The 22,090-nt window shown below is 36.5% G+C and overlaps 1 protein-coding gene across 1 annotated transcript in view; it reads left to right on the plus strand.

Annotated features, from left to right (window-relative positions):
• The window catches only part of LOC121294532 (vacuolar protein sorting-associated protein 13C-like), a 127,837-nt gene that overhangs the window by 5,110 nt on the left and 100,637 nt on the right, over positions 1 to 22,090 (plus strand). The window contains exons 4-9 of the mRNA XM_041218322.1: positions 7,349 to 7,444; positions 8,117 to 8,131; positions 12,317 to 12,418; positions 17,326 to 17,388; positions 20,435 to 20,556; positions 21,552 to 21,659. Of these exons, the coding sequence (XP_041074256.1) occupies positions 7,349 to 7,444; positions 8,117 to 8,131; positions 12,317 to 12,418; positions 17,326 to 17,388; positions 20,435 to 20,556; positions 21,552 to 21,659 (506 nt within the window). The remainder of the gene's footprint in view (positions 1 to 7,348; positions 7,445 to 8,116; positions 8,132 to 12,316; positions 12,419 to 17,325; positions 17,389 to 20,434; positions 20,557 to 21,551; positions 21,660 to 22,090) is intronic.

The following is a 22,090-nucleotide window of genomic DNA, read 5'->3' on the forward strand; positions in this document are numbered from 1 at the left end:
AAATTCTCTAATGTAGGAATTCGCTGCCACTCAGTAGCTGGTGTGGAGCTAATCAAAGCGAGATACAAGTCAGGAAGGCAGGACATTGCCCAGCTGCACTTTTTTTTGTAGGTTATAATTTTAATTTTCTTCACAAGGCAGGGGAGTCAGTCAATCATCAGTGTTTCATATTTTATCTTGGTTATTATGGTGCCAGTAAAACGCTAAATTTAATTTGTGGATTACTCTCACATGACATTGCTGGACTGTTACTAAACTGTTTCATGTTTTTTATTGTTGTTGTAAATGCCAGCAATAAGCTAAACAGGTATTTTCAAAACACCTTTATTTGTAGACAGAACTACTGTGTTAGTTGAAGACTGTAAATATGATTCTCACAACTGTGCTGGACATTTGGTTTTCTGAACTGTTGTAATATAATTCTTAGGTTTTCCTGCTTATTTTAATGCCAGCAGTGAGCCAAGTGATGTCCATAAACATTGCGACAGGTTTGAAGTGTCTTCAGGTGCTTTACTTACTATTACAGTAACAAGAGTGATTTGGGGGGGGCTGGGGGGATGTGGTAATGTTTATTAAATTTACTTATTTTAACTACCAGTACTATATATATGTTCAAATGCCATATTTAATTATTAATATGTTGATAAAAAGTGGGAACAAATGGAATTCCACTTCCCAAAAATGGAATTTGGTATTCCCAAATAACAGTAGCCATAAAGATGGTTAAAATTGAAGGCAGTGCAGATGCCAGTGTTTTATGCAGCAGTATCAAGCCATTTTGTTTAACCCTTGCATGTCAGTAATTTTACAAAGCTGTCCTTGGAAGTGTGAAAGACTCGTATCTCATCATGTAAATTGAGACCATGATATTGACCTCTGTCCTTATATGGCTGGCTTATAGTCACGTGACTCAAGTTTCTGGGGAAAGATTATTGGCGGGTTTAAAAAAATAAATAAATAATTATATTTATTTGTTTACAATCTCTTTACATAATATGCCATTAATCCTCAGATTATTCCGGATTCTTTGTTGGTTTCACAGAAAGAAATGATCTTGTTTTATAATATTTACTGTTTTTAATCTGTATTGGCAATTCACCTGTTATTTGTTTGAGAACTGGATAAGAACTGATTTCCCCAAAGTCTTGTGTGCCAGTGTAAGCGGTGGGCACAGCATTCTGTATAACCAGTGTACCATTCGCCTCACGTGCTCAACCAGATTGTAATGCCCATATTTAGTACAGTAGTTCGGAACAACATTGTATAAAATTGTCACCTTCTTAAGGTCACTGTGCCCCAGTAGGAAATTAACTATATCAAACATGCAGTAACTGGAACTTTTCATTTCCTTGAGAGCACTGTGGTAAAATTGACCAGGTTGTATCGGTTCATATAATAGTAGATTCTACTGTACAGAACTGTGTTTGTCTGGTAGACTATGGTGCGACTAACACGTTTGTTTTCCCGGCCTTTTCTAAATGAAAGAATATTCAAATATTAATTTACATTTTGAAAGAACATTGAAACACGAAAACCCTTGTACTTCCCAGCATATGCATTGTTAAATGTATAGTTACTGGTGCCTTGTGAATATTGGACATGTCAGCTTTGGGCATTCTGAAGGCTAGGTGGTATTTAATTTTGCCTGATTCATACTTTTATTCAAAGTGTCTATGATGCCTGCCTTAATTCTCTGGATCTTCTGAAAACTGTAGATTTTTCAAGGAAACACAGTAAATAATTACATAATAGCCAGTTTGCTTAATTTTGTGGACACCAAAGCTGTAAATAGTACACATTTTTAAAATTTTTCCATAAAGGGATATACCACCTTTTGGACTGAGTTTCAGTTCTAGAAATTCACTAACTGTTCCTGATCCTAGGGTCTCTGTCACAAAGACGGCTGCAGTGGGTGACGTCAGACCAGAAACAGGAACCAACACAAAATATACAGAGATGTGGCGTTTTGGTGAAACTGAGCTGTGCTTAGCATTTAATAATTGAACAGACAGAAAATAAAAGGTTGTAAAGACAAACAAAACACAGGACACGGCACTGGCAGCCAAAACAAAAAGGCAAACGAACTACACAGACAAACATGGTGAGCTGCTATTATTTGAACTATTACTGTGATTATTACCTCCGTCTCCAATCCCGTTCTCCACTCACCAAACACACAACCCTGAGTGAGTGAAAATATGCTGCTTTTATGCAGCTGTACTGAGACTCGATTGTGCTCACATATTAATTTTACCTGCAGGTGAAGTGCTGTGCAATCCTCGTGCCTAAATATAAATATACATTTTAAACACTTGTGTTACACAGACCCATTTATATCCCATGTACCAATGACTATACACCAACATTAACACACAACATGTAACATACAACACAGAAATAGACAGGGGCGGGGCAACATTGCCACAGTCTCCTACTTGGTTTCCCTTTGGTTTGAATATACAGTAGAACATCCCTTTCTGTCTATCTAACTTCTAAGAAGCCTTTTTTAATTGATCTGAAATGTTGTATAGAGGTTCATAATGGGGGATGGGGGAACGAAACAGGCACAGTTCACTCCCAAAATCTGGTGACTAATCATTTGCAAGTGTGATTTTCTGTGCTAGGCAAATACCTTTCTAGTTTATTTTCTTCTTACTCGACCTTTTTAAAGTAATCTCTGCCCCTAAAAATAGAACAGACTTGTTCAGTCAGAACAGTAAAATAAATTGTTCTGGACAGACTTCTTTACCATTCTGAGAGTAATCTTTTACCGCTCTGTTCTGTTTTAACATTTTCTAGTTTTGCAATATAATTCTTTTTTATGAACATGGTGGTTTTGCCTGTGTAGTTAGTATTTAGACTTCTTTTAAATTGTTGTTAGCAAATAAGAAAACAAAAAAAACCAACCAAACACATGCCATCGTTTTAATAGTATCATGGTTTAGGAGAGTACATGACAAAACTGTAAAAGTTAATGCACTGTGTGTACAGTCTCTTACTGTACTGGAATTTTGACAAGCCCTGAATAGTGATTGGCTGATTCCCCCATAATTGGCATGAGTTTTGTCATCTCAACCTAGCTGTCAATGAACATAAGTCCACATCACAAAACCACTGCAGCTGGGACTTGGCACAGTCAGAGACCATGCTTGACATTAACCAGAATCATTTATACCAAAATTTATACCAGGACTGCCAAAATATTTCTATTTTTTTTATTTTAAAATAGACTGGTAAGTACTATTCCTTTATTAAGTAACACACAGCGCCTCTGTTAGATCTCATTGAAAACTGTACTTTTTAAGTGAAAGTTGAAGTGAACCTAAATTACAAGATGAGAAGGGAAAGCATATTGCTCTTAATCCTCGTGTTTGTTTGTTTGTTTGCTTTTTTAAATTTCTGAGCAAAAGACAGCCGGAAGAGCCTTAATGATTTAATTGGTATGACGTTCATAGCTGTTGACTTTGACAGCCAGTCTGCTTTTGCTGGTTGAACATAGATGACTTGGAAAGCCAATAAAAGTAGTGTGCTTGGCCTAAAGGCAGGCTGGACTGCCCTGATAAGAAGGGATGATTGGTTTTGAAAGCAGCTAAAGCAGGGCTGTCAAACCAATAAAATAAATTAAACAAGGCAAGTAAATATGCTTAGCGCACACATTATAAATAGATAAATGTGCAGTTGGTTTACAGGGGTGGCTAGAGAAGGGGTTGCCAGGCAACTCCATTAATTGCAGTTTGAACCTGAGGCCTGCACATTTATATGGTAGTTGTTGGTCTAGTCTTCTGCTGTCCTCACTGTTTGCTCACATTAGCTCCATATCAACCCGTCGTAACGTTTCAGCGGTATTTAGTTTTATATCGCATCTTAATTGAGAAACTGTGTGTGTTGTTCTAAGGATACTTTCTGTCATTTCCATGGTTACCTTCCAATCCTTCAAGCTTGTTTTAACACACAAGTATTGCTTTAGAAAAATCTGGTATGTGAAAGAGACACCATAAAAGCTTATACAGGGGCTGGACAGGAAATTGAAATACATGCAATATGCATGTCACAAAGACGGCCGGCGTGGGGGACGTCAGACCAGAAACAGGAACCAGGAAATAAGCAGAGAGGTGGAGTTTTGGGGAAGCTGAGCGCTTACTTGCGCTCAGCATTTAATGAATTAACAGAATAGTAAATAAAAAGGTTGTAACAAGCAAAGACACAGGACACGGCACTGGTAGCCAAAATAAACAGACAAACAAAATGGACTAACACTAAACAAACACGGTGAGCTGATATTTTACTTTATGTTATTATTTTATTATTATTACCTCCATCTCCACACCCATTCTCCACTCACGAACACACGTGAATTAATAAAAGTGCAATTCCCTGTGCTCACATATTATTACATTTTACGTGCACGTGATATACTGTGCAATCCTTGTGCCTAAATACAAATATACATTTTAAACACTCGTGTTACACAGACCCATTTATATCCTGTGTACCAATTACTATACACCAACATTAACACACTACACGTAACATATAACACAACCACAAATAGCCCAGGGGTGGGACACTTTGCCACAATGCAGTAGACGCTTGTGTTTTAATGTAGACTGATTTTTAAATGTCTGATCAGTTTGTTACAATGTGCAAATTCTATGATGATTCCAAGTTTGTACACCCGCTGTTTGTTTGGGATAAAAAGAAACTTGGTAACTTCCCTTAAAATACTTCAAATCATCAAAAAGAGCCATATTTTGTTAATACTATTGTCAGTACAGTAGTCATCCAGTGTGTATCCACCTGCAATGGGACCAGAGAAATGGCAGATATACATAGATGTAACAATTACTACATTCACACACTTATTGTTTTGAGATTCGGTTTTTAATAGGGACCTCCCCTAAAAAGATACTGAGTATTAATGCGTGTGACGGAGTAGCCGTCTGCCTTGTGGGTGCTTGCATTCACTGCTGAGTGACAAGCAGGAGATCGAGGCAGCTGAACCTGCAGGTAAACAGAATTTATTTACAAATCAACACGCTGAGCACAGCCAGCAATGATAGCGCACGGAGCACATAAAACACAGTGTACAGAAATGTTGGTAGGATCTGCAATCTCTGAACTAATCTTTTCTGTTCAATAATAAACTAACGTTGCTGGAGAGATTGATCATGGCAGATATGTGATGGTTGGATACACAACGGACTGCTGTATTATTTTTTACTTAAAAAAACACCACATAATTTCTTTATAATTCAGCTGGAGATTCTACTGTTGACAAGTGTCGGCCCAATATGAATCACTTTCTTATGTCAACAGATTTTACTGTTTAATAGGCTGATTGCTGTAACCATTACCCATGCTAGGTCTCGTGGGTTTATCCAAGCATTAGATGGATTTATATATAATTGCATATCAATAATTTTCGTACACTCGCAGAGACATACTTTTTATTGCTAATGCTACTAAAAATACGAACACAGTATAATCACGTTTACTTTATATTAAGGTGCAACAAACACCGTCTCGCAGGCAAATACCACACACTAAAGTATTATTTAATCATTTTATTTCACTGATTGGCATTTAGGTACCAAGTGCTATTTAAATGCTGCATTAAGTTTGGTACTATGGGCCATCCTTTTTGCATTATTTTGAGATATGCGCATGTGTCAGCTGTTCATTGCATTTTGTTTGTGTGATTACTTACGCTATTATTAATGCATTTGTAAAATGTTAACTTTTGGTATTATACATGCGATGTAATTTTAAAACCTCAAAACACAACTCAAAATCAAGCAAAATTTGGCATGAAACCGTATTTAAATACTTTTAGAGGTGAATCAGCATTCATATGCAGCAGCTGAAGATTCAATTACTTCCAGATTGGCTAGAAAATGAACTACCCTGAAGTCTGTGCAGTGAAGTGTAGTAATATTTCAGTTTTGAGATGAATGAGTTTGGAGTACAATTTTACAGAATTAATTAACTATTCATTAAGGAATGGGCATACAGTATAAGCCCTGCATTCAGAATGCTTTAAACACTGCAGCTGCACAGTTCCTTACGTTGTTTTATGAATTAGCTGGATAGAAGTGATAAATAAAATCAGGCTTTTGCTCAGACAATATGTCTGGTGACATTTAAAGGTGGCTGTTTACCAGGTTTTAATGGTCAAATTCAACATCTGTTTTGTCACATTAAGCCACCTGATATTAGTATATTATGTAATTGGAAATCTCATTCATGTTTATTTAACAAGCAGGATCACTTCCTGCAGTATCATTTTTTTTCAGTGAATTATTCCAACCTACCGTTTTGCAAATTGTACTGAGATGATTCATTCGGAGTAGTGTTGAAACAGCTCTTCCAATACCTCAAGGCCCTGAGGACAGCAATACAGTACACTGATTGAAATCAACTGGTCCTGACTCTCAATCAACAGACTGGTGCACATAACAAAACCACTAAACAGTATTTAAAAATTGCCAGTGTCATTACAGTAGATTGAGACCGCCAGACTCATTTGACTTGTGAGAGTTTGGCACTGAACCCAAGGCCTCCACAGGTCAAACGACTGAGAGGCTAGTAAATTAGCATGCGTAATGCCGGTTCATTTTACTGAAAATCACGTGAGAAGAATACTTTAGATTTTGAAAATCGGAAGTCGCTGTTAAAGCATTTGACACATGAGGACATCCAGTTTGGCAAAGCTGGGTAATACTGCATTTAAAAATATGACAAACTGGGTTTCGTTTTTCCAGTTTGTGGTTTGGTAACTACTGCCCGGTGTCCTTGTGTCTTTACGAAAAAATAAAATAGCTGAAGGAGGGCTATTTCAAGCAAAGTGTACACCTTTTTCGCAGTGTTTACACCAAAATATTCTGTATTGGGATAATCGCAATACTTAATGGTCATGATATGTACAGTAACAGTGGTTCTTTGTAATAGGAACAACCCATGTGTTCATAATATTACTGCGCTAAAAACAGCACAACATGTGCTGTAGCTCTGGGTGTCCAGTAAGAATCTTTTAGAATCAAATCAGAGAATTACTTTTCCCTGTTTCTGAACACTGCCAGGACATGCAGTGCTTTATAAGTCCCATTTGCAATCAGAGAACAAAACAAACAAACACTAGAAGCGTTTCACATGCATGACTGTTTAAAGAAAAAGAGAAGAATGTACTCAACTGCCATTAACATTCATTACATAGATGAGTCTCGTTTTTCTTAATGGAACGTTGTTTGATACAAAATAAACAGATGAAGGCTGTTTACTCCCTGTAACAATATGTGATCTCCTTCACTGAAAAACAGTATTAAAAACTATTTAAATAATGTGTTTTTAGGTAAGCTGATTCTGAAGATCCCGTGGAAGAATCTGTACAATGATGCTGTAGTGGCAACCTTAGATGGCCTTTATCTTCTTGTTGTTCCTGGAGCAAGTAAGTTAAATATTAATACGTTTCTGTCTTCCCCAATCTAATTGTGACATCTACTGTGTGAGGACCTGAACAAAATTGCCTTTTAGAAATAACAAGCCTACTATTAACTGTCTGTCAGTGGGGTGTAAGGAAGATTGGCACTGATTCAGCGTGAAGGTGTTTTGAATTCATCTGGAGTGAAATGTAATTATTTTTATAATTATTCTATAACTGTCAGAGCTGCTGTCTTCCCCGTCATGACTGACACAGCCTTTCAACAGGGTTATGCAGCTTTTGTATTACAAACATAATTCCATAAGTACAGGGTAACACTGGGTACCTGAAGATCCTCTCTTTAAACAAACTTTAGAGCGGAGGACTCTGTCCCCGAGAGAGATGTGGGAGAACAGGAGAGAGTAGTTGTTAACTGGACTGAGATACCGGCTTAGTTGCCCATCCCTAGTGATCATTTTCCGACCACCGCATTTTTGTTTTTAGTTTGAAAATAATCTGGCATTAGCAAACATGATCAATAATAATCTAAGAGAATGAAGAACCCACAGAATATAATATTAAACAGACGCTATTATGAAAGTTTAGATAATACCAAATATCACATTCATTGAAAAATAGGGGTATTGCAGGGTAAACTAGTATAATAACATGATTTACTAATGACTTTGTCTTTTTCAGCTGAGACTGGTATAGGTAAGAGTTTTCCTGACATATTATATGCTTAAAGTGGTAAAGTCAAGGCAAATCCAACATTTTCTGTTATCAGACCGATTACAAACTTATCCAACAAATCTGCATCTAAACTGGCGATTTTGGATGCTTTAAATGTACAGAACACAGAAATATGTTGTTAATAAAGTCATGTTCTTCGGTGCCATGGCAAAACAGGAAATTAGCAACACAAAAGGAAGGTTTTGTCTTGAGTGACTCTTTATTTGAAAAAGAATGTAGGACATGGCTTTTGAGACAAGATATGGCAGTGTTCTAAAGCTTCAAAACCATTGTTGCATCCTGTGCATACATGTGTATGCACGTTACAGTCTTTGCAATCCTTTACAACACAAGTTGTGTGTGGATGCAACATTTAAACGAGTACATGCTTAGAGACTTTAGCCACTTTGTTATTTGTCCACATATTTAATTTACTATTCACAGAATTTGGCATAATGAATAAAAGCTTAACCTTTTAATGTACATCACAATTGTGAGCCTAGTGCTGTTAATTTCCCTCCCCTTATTTCTTTTAATTATGCAACAATGGGTTTAAGAATCTGCTATGGTTATGGGAGTGTATGACAAGCCATGTCTTGGATATGCAGTTCAATGCAGGAAGTCCTTTTCTTTGAATGGTGTTTATTTGTTTTTTTGTTCTTTTTACCTGTGAGGTTGCTGTGGGAAGTTGATTTCAGGTAATAATGAGTACATGCCTGTGATTTTATGTTAATGATTCTCTGGCATCTAACACAATTGAACTTGATACAAAACTTTGATTTTATGTTTAATGAAAACTGCTGCAGCCATTGTAACTTCAGAGGGGGTTTCCTCCCCACACCACTCTGCATTGGACTCCCCTTCTCAGCATTTGAAGCAAGAGATGCCGTTTTCCTGCAAACATAAAGTCAACATTAAAAACATATAACTTTGACATAGTAGGTTATTTGCTTTAACAAGATACCCAGTTTTTGTTTTTGCAGAATATATCTATACAGTAAGACCACATGTTCTTTATCTGAGGCTGTATACAATGGATACACAATGATAGTGGTATCAAAGGGACAGTATATCATTTTTTTCGCTTCAGTAACTGTGGGTGGAAGTGGATATACAAAGAGAGAGTAATTACTAAAGATTCAATGGTTCCTAACCACCAAGCTGACAGCTGATTAACAGTGGAGCATTGTTCAGCGGTTTGAAGGTGTGAATACCCTACGTATAATAGAAATCACTGTGCTGTAGCAGGTGGAAATGTAAAAGCAGGCCCTAGTTTAATGATCTACAGTGCCAATGGATATGAACACTTCAGAATGTACAGTTATAACCTGTTATAAGTAACTTCAACTCTGCAACTCTTTAAGAGCTGAAAACAAAAAGATCTAATGAAGACAATTATCATTTCAATTAAGGGTCTAGTTATGTAACTGAGAGCTGGAATGAAAACCCTGGTCTAGAGCAGGGATATCCAGTCCTGTTTTTTGTTCCAGCTGTACTCTAAATGACGTGACTGGATCAATTGGTCTGTGACCTCTAGCCCTTATCATTTGTCAGTAGTACGTGCAATTTCGGACCTAGCAGTGTGCTATCTATTTTTTCAGAAAATAACACGATTGTAGCTCTGCCAGTCCGCACGCTTAGCAATCTGCTACACAATGCTTATTTAATGGTTAATTCAACAGTGAGATTCATTTTGTATTTCACTTTCTGTTCAAATCCTCACATTCCAGTGACTTTTTTGAAACATGAAGTTTAAGCAGCTCTGTGGCCTCTATAGAGCTGTTGAAAAAAAAATGTCTTCTCTCTTAGTATAGCCTATGCATTGGAGTAACCATTAACCTGTCCTGCTGCAACACTGCCCCAGCGGATATAAGAAATGTAATATTTGTTCTGTGTCCTTTTTACATCCACTAGGGGCAGAGTTTTGCAAGGAGGCAAGTTCATATTGTCATCAAGTAGCAGCATGCCTATTCTAAGCATGATTGTGGATACCACAGCTTTAAAATATATACAGAGTTGAGGTTCCCTTTTTGGGCTGAAGTGAAGGTACTTTTGCAGACACTTCATGAAATAAAAAAGCATGTTAAGTTGTCATCATAACCTTGAACACAAGAAGATGGCGTGCTAAGCACAGTATATGCATGTTAATGAGCTGAGCCCTGCGCAATCCCTTTGAAGGCATCATTAACATCACTCATATATTTAATTGAAGGGCACCACTTTAAATATTGGTAATCAATAGATTTGGCCTCTGGTTTAATCCTTAGTTATTTTAATGACTGTTGAAATTGTTGCCTAGCAGAAAATTACATTAGGCAATTCTTCTTTTGCAAAGCCTATTGTGAAAGCTCCATAGCTCAATCAGAAACATTACTAATTACAACACACATGAAGAGGATTCATGTTTTCCCAATGAGGTTTATTTACATGTTTATGAACTATTGAAAGCGACAGCATCATTTCCCATTTCCGCCGTATTTTGAAGCCTAAGGAAACCCACGCACCTCTTTTATTGTGCAACACTTGTTTGGTGTTTGTTGCTGTGACATTTCATTTGCACTTTTTGATAATTGGAAGTACTAAGTGCTGCAATTCACTGGGTAACATTATTATTTTAAACAATTTACAGTCTTTAATAAACTCATCAAGCTGACATTAACGTACGTAATTTTTGGCTTTTGGCATTTCGCACACATAAACACCCCCATCTGCATGTGTGAAAGCAGCTTTTTTGAACATTAGTATATAGCTCTGTCAGTGTTTGGTGGAGTAATTTAAAATTGGAGCATATTTAGTAAAGAAATTACTGAAGCACAGCATGGTTATAACTTGTGACCAATATCAAATGGTGCCGTTCAGATTATTAATAAAGAGCTAAAACATTTCTTGATATTTTGGGAAAATTTTCCACTACAAAGTAATAACTCAAAGAGTAAACTGACAGCCAACCCTGCTCCCCTTGGCAAACACAAAGAAGTCAGTTGGCAAATTGCTGACATGTCCAGAAAAATAAACATGTTTTTCAAAAGAGCGAGTGAGAGGAGTTTACCAACTCTGCAGTTTCAGCCTTGTTTATTTGTATACTTTCCTGTTTGAACACTCTCAAGTCAAGACCAATTATGAGCTGAACAAATTATTATTGCAAAAAACAGGGTGCAAACATGCACAATATTTATATTTTTTAAAAAGTTTGAGTAAATCTTATTGTAGGCTAAGAGTAACAATTCTGGATTATATTAAACGTGTTATTACAGAATCAATGTGAAGTTTAGCTAGCAACGTGGCATTTCACAGTTACCTGTCACCCTTATAGTACCTGTTTCCTGAATTCACACAGACACACATTTCAAGAAAGCATCATTTTCCAGTAAACTAAAAATACCTCATTGTGTCTCTTTCGTCATGGTTCATCTGAGGGTGTTGTTTTCCATAGCACCAGTACGCTCAATGACAGGTGTTACAAAAATATAATCGGATTGATATTTCAGTGGACATGCCTAACCTGGAACAGAAGTCTTCCCTTGTCTGACGTGAACCTATTTTTCTGTACAAAGAAGGATGTCAATTATTAATGTTCCCTTTGTCCTGTATCTTTTTATGGCTTTGTACAAAGTGTATTTTTTTAATGTGATATGGGTCTATGATAATGGCATAAACCATGCTGGATCTAACACTGCCATCCTGAAAAATCTAAAGGTGATTATTTATTTATTTATTTATTTATTTATTTTTTTATTTTTAAACGTACTTGAGTCGGTCAATAAATTACACATAGGGGGACGGACCTTGGCAGGGTTAACATAGAGTGAAAGAGTGATGGTATTAAGCTCTGGCGCTCTTGATCATTAAAATGCACCCCATTGTTCTTTTCAGCTGTATTATCTTTATTTTTATATAGCGCCTTTCTTAGTGTACCACCATCACAAAGCGCTTTACAAGATGAGAGATTAGGGTGTGTGAACTGTGCATCAGCTGCAGAGTCACTTAAAACAACATCTCACCCCAAAGTCGGAGCACAAGGAGGTTAAGTGACTTGCTCTGGGTCACACAAGTCAGTGGCTGAGCTGGGATTTGAACCTTTAACCACTAGACCACACAACTTCCTATGAATTTCTTTATTTTTTTTTTTAGTAAAAGTTATGTGTCAATGATCTTTCTTTATGGCAGGTATTAAATATGATGCAGCAAAAGAGGAAAAATACCTGCAGGAGGCCAAACAGAAGGAATTGCTGCGCATTGAAGAAGCCCTGCAGATGGCTGCAGAGAGAGGTATGTTGTGCGTTTGAAAGGTAGACCATGTAATATAATGGCTGCTATGTGAGCTTTTCCTATGCTGTCCTGCCAGTCTAACTTTCTGTGCTGTTAAAGCACTATTTAACCTATACATTGTGAATTATTTGTAAAATAAAATAAGCTACACTGTATTACAATTAATCCTTTGGTGTTCCAGTTACAGCACTGAACAGTATTGTTTTCTTTAGAGTATTTGAATAAACATGGATAATTTCTAATCTAAATTTCATACTGGCAACTATAAAAACAACAACAAAATACCATCACCAGGTACAACACTGGGATTATTGTACTGGAATATCAATGGGAAATCTACAGCATAATACCAACTCTCACCATTTCCTTTCATGATTTGTCTTCATTGATTCCTACACCTTTCTTTTGTCCTGATATTCGTAATAAAGCATCTTGATTATATATGGTCTTTACTATTGTACATTTTAAACCAGTTGTCCAGACTACCCTACTGTAGAGATTAGTTTATACTGGTTGCATCTTGGGGATGGGAGACAGGGTGTATGGGGAGGGGTTGTATCTTGACATGTCATTATATCTTTAGATTGTCACGGGTTTGCAAAAGTTTTTGTTTTGTTTTTTTTGGTTTTGGAAAAGTATTTTTGATTGCAGTGGTGCTTTTTGTAAATCACAGAGGAATGATTACTGCTCAAAATAGCAGTTTTTTTTTTTTTCTGAGACATTCTCTCTGTAAAGCTAAGTCCAAAGGTATTAGTGGTAGGACGTTGAAATCACCAGAAAGTTCTATTTTTAACTACAGTTTTGGAAATAAAACGTCCTGTCCAAGCTGCTTGCAAAACGCCTATAAATATCCCAGGTATACACAGAAGACTAGCTGCATCCCTCATCTAAGGGATCTCTGCACTGTTCTTTCATACCACAGTGTTTTAGTGTAGAGAGTCAGGTGCAGGAATTAATGCTGAATTAAAGTCCTCTTCTGCATCGACATCGACTACATGCCCAGATGATAATATTCGTATTTTTTAACAAAACTCATTGAAGCTGATTTATTGTTCACCTTGCAATCACACAGCTGCAGCCACTGTTAGCTGAGCAATAAACTACCTTAATGTTCCTGGACTCACACTAAGATGAGACACAAAGTCATGCCCATCACTCATCGACAGAATCAATAAAAGTCTGCTGGCTTCGGGTTTTTCCACTGAGTGTGTTCCTATCAGTTCATCGTCCGTGTACTGTATTACACAGAGAGTCACAAATGGCTTTTTTAAAAATACTTCCCCTTCATATTACCTTATAAACAAAAGAAGGGAAACACGAACGTCTGTGTTGTTTATTTCACATGTTCGCATTGGTTTCCTTTACCCTATGGGCCATTTTCCTAAATCATTAGCATGCCAGTGATTGCACACAATTAATCTTTTGATACAGTCATCTTCATCATCTTTGCCCCTGAATACATTTCAGTGCATGCTTGTTCGAATGTTTACATATTTTTCTCCCAGCAGGAAGTAAATTATGTACGGGACTAAAACTGTTTGAGAATAGGTCCTTGAGTCAAGACAACAAGCCTTTTGGCTAATGCCTTTATCAGTGTTTTCCTGGAAATGTGATTATAAACAAACAGCAGGGTTTTTTCTTCCATACAGTTAGATAATGTACAATGCTTCTATTTGTTATTTAATATGTATGGATTTGGATTGAATACGTAAAGAAATGGTTTAAACAAAGTACTAGCATCTCATCCAATAAAGCCAATGGTTCAGACAAAGCCTATTTAGGAGGGAAATCCAGAGGATTTTTAAACACAGTAAATACTGCTATCTAAGTACTGCGGTGTTCTGAGCCTTATCAGCATTGGCCCTGGATACAGGTTATTTGTTTCCCAGTCGTTACCACTGCAGATGAGAAACATGCTTTAGAATATTCTTCCATTGTGATAGAGGTGTGATGTTAATAAGAATTTGACATTGATCTTGATTGATTTACAATGTTTATTCTCCCCCAATTGCGTGGTGGCTTTGTGATGTGGTCTAAGTGAGAGTTACATCTAATAAGAATCTTTGTCCCTAAGCTGTTCATGGACCAACTTTTATGTAACCTGGGCATTAGAGGCCAACTATTGGCAAATATGTTTTAGAAGGAAGCACTGTGCCTCTCCGTTCAAGATATGCTTTCTCAAATATACCAGCACAACTGTTCAATATTCTTGCATTCTGCTCTGTAATAATCTTTTATTATGACTAAGCCCTTCATTGATGTTTAAGGGTTCAGAAGACATGGAGCTTGAAAATGCATGAATAGCATAATAAACTCTACCAGTGAATGACCAAGGTGTGAAATCCACACTCTTACTGCACCCAGACCTTGGTTTAAGAACTCCCCTTATGTAGGTGAATTATTGAAACCTGTAGATGTTGAGATTTTGACACATTTGTAAAATGTAAAATGTTTAAGTTGTATAATTAGGAGTGGATAACAGTGTGTTAATGGTAAGACACAACTACTAAAGGTAGCAGGGTTTTTGTTATTTATATTCTGACTATTGTAGTACACAAACACTGCAAATGATTGCTCTGTGTGTGGGCACACATTGATAAAGACTTCATTAGTGGAAACATTTTTTGATTTGACAATAAAAGTACCTAAGTGAAAAGTACCTTACATGATCACACCATACCTTACTATCAACAATGGTTGTGTTGCTATGGAACAGAAATGTTTTGGTACTTGCTACATGACGTTGGCACATGTCAAGAACAAAACCGGTCGGCAGGTTGAAGGTTAAATCATGAGCTGGCAGATTAATTGCCATCCAAGCACGCCAACACTAAACTAGACTGTTGGCCTGAGGTAGCGAGAGACCCACAGAAAAACACATAGGCTAACAAATACTGTACAACCCCTCCCTCATTTAATCGGTGGCATCAGGCACCAATATAAATCCTCTAGGCAACACGCTTTTTCTCATTTTTCATGTACAAATTCTCAAGGACATTTAACAGTAAATATGCCAGAAGCTGGAGGACATTAGCTGGCACACGTCTGTGATGCACAGCAACTAAACAATTGAAGCCAGCTTCTTGAAGTACATTACCTAATTGATGCATCTGCAATTCATCTACTTCTTCTCTTTACCTGGGATGAACCGGGATGATAATGCTTGATGTAGTGCTACAGAACATTTTTAGTAATACGTTTAACAGGGTATGGTTAAGTGTAGTCATTTGACAAAGTGCTGAAATTACTGTGTGGTGAGTGGTGCGCAGAGCCTGCAAAAGAAAATTCACTAGAATTCTGTCTGTATAAAGGTTGGCCCCTGCTGGCAACAAAACAACATAGAAATCTTTTTATTTTAACTCCACTTTGTCAGGCATCACGATGGAGAACTTTAAAAAGAGGAGCCTTAAATAATTCCTACATTAAAAAATTGTGAATAGGGATGGTTACTGTGTGTGCTTGGCACAGAGTCAGTAGGTTAACTGTTATGCAGAGGATGGCACCCCATTAGTAGGTGATGTGGTATGGTGAGTTAAACGAGCTTGGCTGATTTCATCCTAAGCCAGCATGCTGTCCCATTACAACGAGAGACACTTGTGGACCTCGTACTTTAGATACCATGTCATTGGGTAACTACCAACTACAGCTTTATGCTCCTAAATGGTAGAAATAGATGTGTGTGATCATGTAATGTTGTTCACAAGGTCATTCCCATGTAATTGCACCGTAGTTACAATGTCAGGAACAATTAGTAATTACCCAGTTATTACACTGTCATTAAACTGCTATTCATGTCTGTGATCTAAGGTGCTATCGATTTGAATTTTAGCTTTAACAGTTCAGTACTCACCCAAAGATAGGTCCTGTTTATTATTTTTTTGCAATGCCTTTAAAACAAATGCCTTTAAAACCATAATTTCAAGCAAACTGGATACTGGATGTTTGCTGCAGAACACATGAAGTATTGGGCTCAGATTACATCAAGAATTCCACAAGTAATATTCAAACTGGGAGAAAAAGTTAAACAGAGAAAACAGAAATCTACCTCCATCATGTAAATTAGAATGACAGGAAACCTGAAACAGTTATATCACGTGGTGGTTTGTTTATTACTGCAGATCAAGTTTATTAGAATGGTTTATTTAGCTATCCTTTATCAAGTTATGGAAGTTAAATGTTTGATTGTTGCTGTTTGGCAGGAAATTATTACACTGTTTGGAAACCAGCATTTAGAAAAGATGCATGGCTAATCCTAGAAAGTGATCTCACTACTGGGCATAGTGTTTACTATATGCAAAACCCAGATCTTTGGGTGGGGGAAATGAAAAAGTACCTTATGATAAAAGCTGTCCTACTATCAGGATCAATTTCAGGGTTAAGATTGCTCTTGTTTCTGCTCAGTCCAATCTATACAGTACGGTATAGGCGTAGTGTACATGTTGACAGAGGTCTGCAAGGAATACAAAGGCATGTTTACAGTAATTCTGCCTTTTATTTCCTATTTCATCATTTTGTCATTCATCCTTCCGCTACCTCCCAGGATGTTCATAAAATTGCCCTCTTCTTGGGTAGAGTTCTTAGGTTCCATACTATGATTTTATACCACAATTTCATTATATCCCATTTGCCTAAATTTCAACTTTTGCAATTAGAAAAGTTCTAGAAGTTTTGTATTTAGAAAAGGGTAAAAGTTCTTCAGCATACTGTAAACCACACCACACTAGCGTTCTAGGTAATACGTTTTTACTATGTGTTAATTAAGTTCAGTTATTTTCTCCTTTGCATGATGCATGCATTTGCCACCATGCCACCTTCTTCCCATCTGAATTTCTGGTGGGAAACTTAACTTGAACGTAACTTGAGTTTGATGTTTTTTGCTGCTTGCCTTTTGCTACTGTTGGATGAAGGCACTCAAACTGGAGACTTCTTATTCGATTTGGAAAGCTATGTGTATAAGGATGTCAAGCCAGGTAGGTGCAAAGTTGCAATATCCAGCAACAGTACAAAGTTGTTATCAACACACTAATGTGTTCTACTTTACGAAGATAAATGCCTACAAATATTACTGTATGGTGCTATTATTTTTTTATTATTATATATATAATATATATATATTATATTATATATAAAAATAATGCTTATATAGCTAGTATCTATAAATAATATATAATAATCCAGCTGTATTGCTAGTCTCTTAAGTTACAAAAACTATATATTTCTTGCTAAAACATATCTTTCAAAACTGCATATTTGAGACCATTTTTATTCTAAGAGGCAGTGTCATTGGAATGCTAGCACATGCAATGAAAAACGGTTTAAGATTTCTAAAAATGGACTGGACACATTTGAGAAATACAAAAAAAAAAAAAGTTATCAAGGTTGACTACTATACTGCACTGACCTTGCTCTATGCAAAATATTGTCCCACAAAGGCATGAATGCAAAAACATTATATACAAATGATAACATTGTCATCTTGTGAAGGTGTCGCTTAGATCTGTTGCTGTATTGTTTTTCCACAACATGATATTTGATGTGGAGCCAGATTTTGAAAACCAATTAGCCACTTGGGTTTTATTATGGTGTGCACAACAGATGCCTTGGTGTTTAACCAATGCAAATCATCTCCTTGAATGATGTCATCTTTTATAGACACATTTTCACTATTAATTTCCGTTTTTTTAATAACCATGTGCCAGTAATGCCTGAGGGGAAGTATCATGAATAGAAAAAAACAGCCTAGAAGTAGTTGCTTTGTGCATTGAATGATTCAGGGTTAGGGTTATATTCTGTTCAGATAACAAAGACGTGCAGTTCGGTGGTTTTGGATCAGATGATAGACTCAGCAGTCTGATTTAAGTACGCTTGTTCTGTTATATAACAGTCCATATTTTGGATTTTTTTTGTTGTTATTTTTTTAGACACTGCAACAGCTTGTAACTCAGGCATTTTTGTATTGAACATTTTAATGCTATAGTACTACATTGAATGGTACGTGAATTTATTATTTTGTGTTATGTTTTCTCACTGGACACTCATTTCTTACTTGCAGAGAATACACTATGTAACACAATTTTTGTTCCTGGGTAGTAAGTGTTATTTCCTAATTGCTTATGCCTCAGAAGTATAGAAAATGGCTATTATTCCCCACAGACTTTGCTTTTGTGACCAGGACAGTGATAATCTCGAAAAACTACTCACTTCTAAATCTTTTGTAGTCATTTTTGTATTACTTTAGTATAAATACATGTTAATTTGGATTCATATGTTGTCTTTCTGACTTTATGTGAATGTAAAGACACACATTTGCCCATTTTCCCATTGGAAATAGTGGTATTTTGAAATATCACTGTCCTGGTCACAAAAGCAAAGTTTGTGGGGAGTAATAGCCATTTTCTATACTTTTGAGGCATAAGCAATTAGGAAATAACACTTACTACCCAGGAACAATAAAAAAAAAAAAAAAAAAAAAATTGTTACATGGTGTTATCTAAAGCCATTTATTTTAGTGGACCGTAAATTTCACACGTTTTATATATTTTTTAAATGTAGCGACTTTTATTTTAGCATTTTTCACATACAGATGTGTTTTTTCATGATGTGCTTTTGCACTGGACTCTGCAGCTTTAAAGTTTTAATGTTTGTTTTGTGAAAAGATTTGAAATGAAAACATACTGCAGGAGCTTTGAATTGTATTTTACCATTCTTGAAGTATGTTAACTGCACTTCTTTGAGCAATTTTAAGCATGCCTAATTGTAAACGTAATCTATCTACCTAATGTTAAAAATACTCCCTCTGCAATAATGGCTGTAATTTCGCCCCTGCCTGAGTCAACTCCCCTCTCCACTTTTGCCTTAACGACAACTTTACGCCCCCTGTGCGTTGACTTGTCAGAATCCAGTTATATGTATATATATATATATATATATATATATATATATATATATATATATATATCATATATATAGATATATATATATATATTATATATATATATAATAATACCAGCTAAATTCTTTTTCTGTTTTTTTATGATTTATTAGAGTTTTCTTTTTCATCTGGTTTTGATGTGCACTGGCATTTAAGGAAAATTGTTGTACCATAAAATTATAAATTCCTATAAAACAAATACAGATTCACAAATGAATGAGAAACCCCTGTTTGTGTGTCTTTCCCTAGTCTGTTTTCTACTGATTAGGGTAATTTATCACCGCTGCTTTTTTTAAAATAATACCTACAGGGGCTCGTCTGGTAAAGGCATGACCGTGTAGTGTGCAGGGTGAGTCATACAGTCAGGGGAGCACAGCTTTGTGTCCTGGCTGTGCAAAGTTGCTGATCTTTGCTGGGGGTTCACCAGGGAGGGTATGGGACTGTTTCTTCTCAACTCGCTACAGAGAATCCCAGAGACCAGGTTAGGTGACACCCGCTGTAAAGCTCCTGGTTGTGAAGAGGCAGTTGACTTGCTCTTGGAATCGGAGGACGCCCACCGACCTTTAGTTCTCCGGAGCTGCTGTGGGGATTGGCTGTGTTTTGTGTGAACTGAACAGTCTAAGTTTGGGAGAAAAACCACAAGATAATAATTAGGCTCACTGTTTTCATTCAGATTTTACTTTACAATGTGGGACGTCAATTAATCCGACGGCTTGTGTGGTAGTGTACACAATAGATGGCTATAACCTTCTCAAATACTGCAGTAAAACAATAATGCTGCTTAACATTCTAAATATTGATTTGAGTTTGTTCCAGTTTTAATAAGTTACATAATTGAATGCACGCAGTCACTTACATTTTATGTAGATCCTTTTCTCTAGTGTACTATAACTTGCTTTTATGCATTCTATTATGTACCAAACAGTATGCACAGTGCATGCTGTTGTATTGATGGTCACTTTTCAGTGGTCGAATGCATAGTGCTATCATTATCTTTTTCATTCTGTAATCTGTGTCTTGTTTGCTTGGCTGCATCTTTCCTCTTTACTAACTTTTTTTTCTTCCTAATGCTTGCATTTTAAAAGGACATAAGCATAAAAAGCGTAAAAAACACTTTAAGAAATCTAAACGACGTGAGCACAAGCAAGGTATGTGTGTGTGCAGTATCTATAGTGCAGTATCTATATACAGTGGCTTGCGAAAGTATTGACCCCCCCTTGGCATTTTTCCTATTTTGTTGCCTTACAACCTGGAATTAAAATGGATTTTTATTTGGATTTCATGTAATGGACATACACAAAATAGTCCAAATTGGTGAAGTGAAATGAAAAAAATAACTTGTTTAAAAAAATTCTAAAAAATAAATAACGGAAAAGTGGTGCGTGCATATGTATTCATCCCCTTTGCTATTAAGCCTCTAAATAAGATCTGGTGCAACCAGTTACCTTCAGAAGTCAAATAATTAGTTAAATAAAGTCCACCTGTGTGCAATCTAAGTGTCACATGATCTGTCACATGATCGCAGTATATATACACCTGTTCTGAAAGGCCCCAGAGTCTGCAACACCAATAAGCAAGAGGCACCATGAAGACCAAGGAGCTCTCCAAACAGGTCAGGGATTGGGTTATAAAAAAATATCCGAAACTTTGAACATCCCACGGAGCACAACAAACCTCACGGACCAGGCAAGGAGGGCATTAATCAAAGAGGCAACAAGGAGACCAAAGATAACCCTGAAGAAGCTGCAAAGCTCCACAGCGGAGACTGGAGTATCTGTCCATAGGACCACTTTAAGCTGTACACTCCACAGAGCTGGGCTTTACGGAAGAAACAAGTTTTCTGTTTTTTTGTCTTATTTCTTGTTTGTTTCACAATCAAAAATATTTTGCATCTTCAAAGTGGTAGGCATGTTGTGTAAATCAAATGATACAAACTCCCAAAAAATTCATTTTAATTCCAGGTTGTAAGGCAACAAAATAGGAAAAATGCCAAGGAGGGTCAATACTTTCGCAAGCCACTGTATGCAGTATCTATAGTACTTATTAGCTACTTCTCCAACTGACATTTATGTTAATACTGTATTGTGACAAGATTTTACCCACTTCATTCTAGATTTGTTTAACAATTTTAAAATATTTTGTTGTAGTTTGAACTCCTTTTGATGAATCAAAGTGCTTTGTCTGATTGTTTTATTTTTAGAGAATCCTAAAGACGAGAAGAAGGATTCTTTTCAAGAAAAGCTACTGACGCAGGTCATAAAGAATCTGCAGGTCAAAATAACTAACATTCATATCCGATATGAAGATGATGTGAGTATACCTCAACAGAGTCACATGATGATGTGCTTGTGCTATTGTATACATTCCCGTTGGACAGGGAAACTGGCTAGTATTTTGTTACATAATTATTTTGTATTAACATTGGTGCTGTTTGAAGGACCAGTTGAGCCAGATGATGGACACAGAAGTGAAGTGATGGTGAAGCTCTTTTGGCATTTAAATGAACATGTTTAAATAGTTGAAGGCTGTCTTTCTTGGGGATTTGTAGCTTTATGGGGATGATCCAACTAAAAGTCAAGGGAATGGAAGATTCTTGTGTCCCTATAGCGAAAACTTGGGAATGTAACCAAATTGTGTTGGTTTCTTTCTGAGCGCATAGAATAATCAGCCATGTTACCAGCACATTGGAAGGATAATCGTGGGAAACACTTAGACTCTCTGTCAGAGAAAGTTTACTATGT

The sequence above is a fragment of the Polyodon spathula genome, chromosome 19 (genome assembly GCF_017654505.1).
Source record: "Polyodon spathula isolate WHYD16114869_AA chromosome 19, ASM1765450v1, whole genome shotgun sequence".
Lineage (NCBI taxonomy): Eukaryota > Metazoa > Chordata > Actinopteri > Acipenseriformes > Polyodontidae > Polyodon > Polyodon spathula.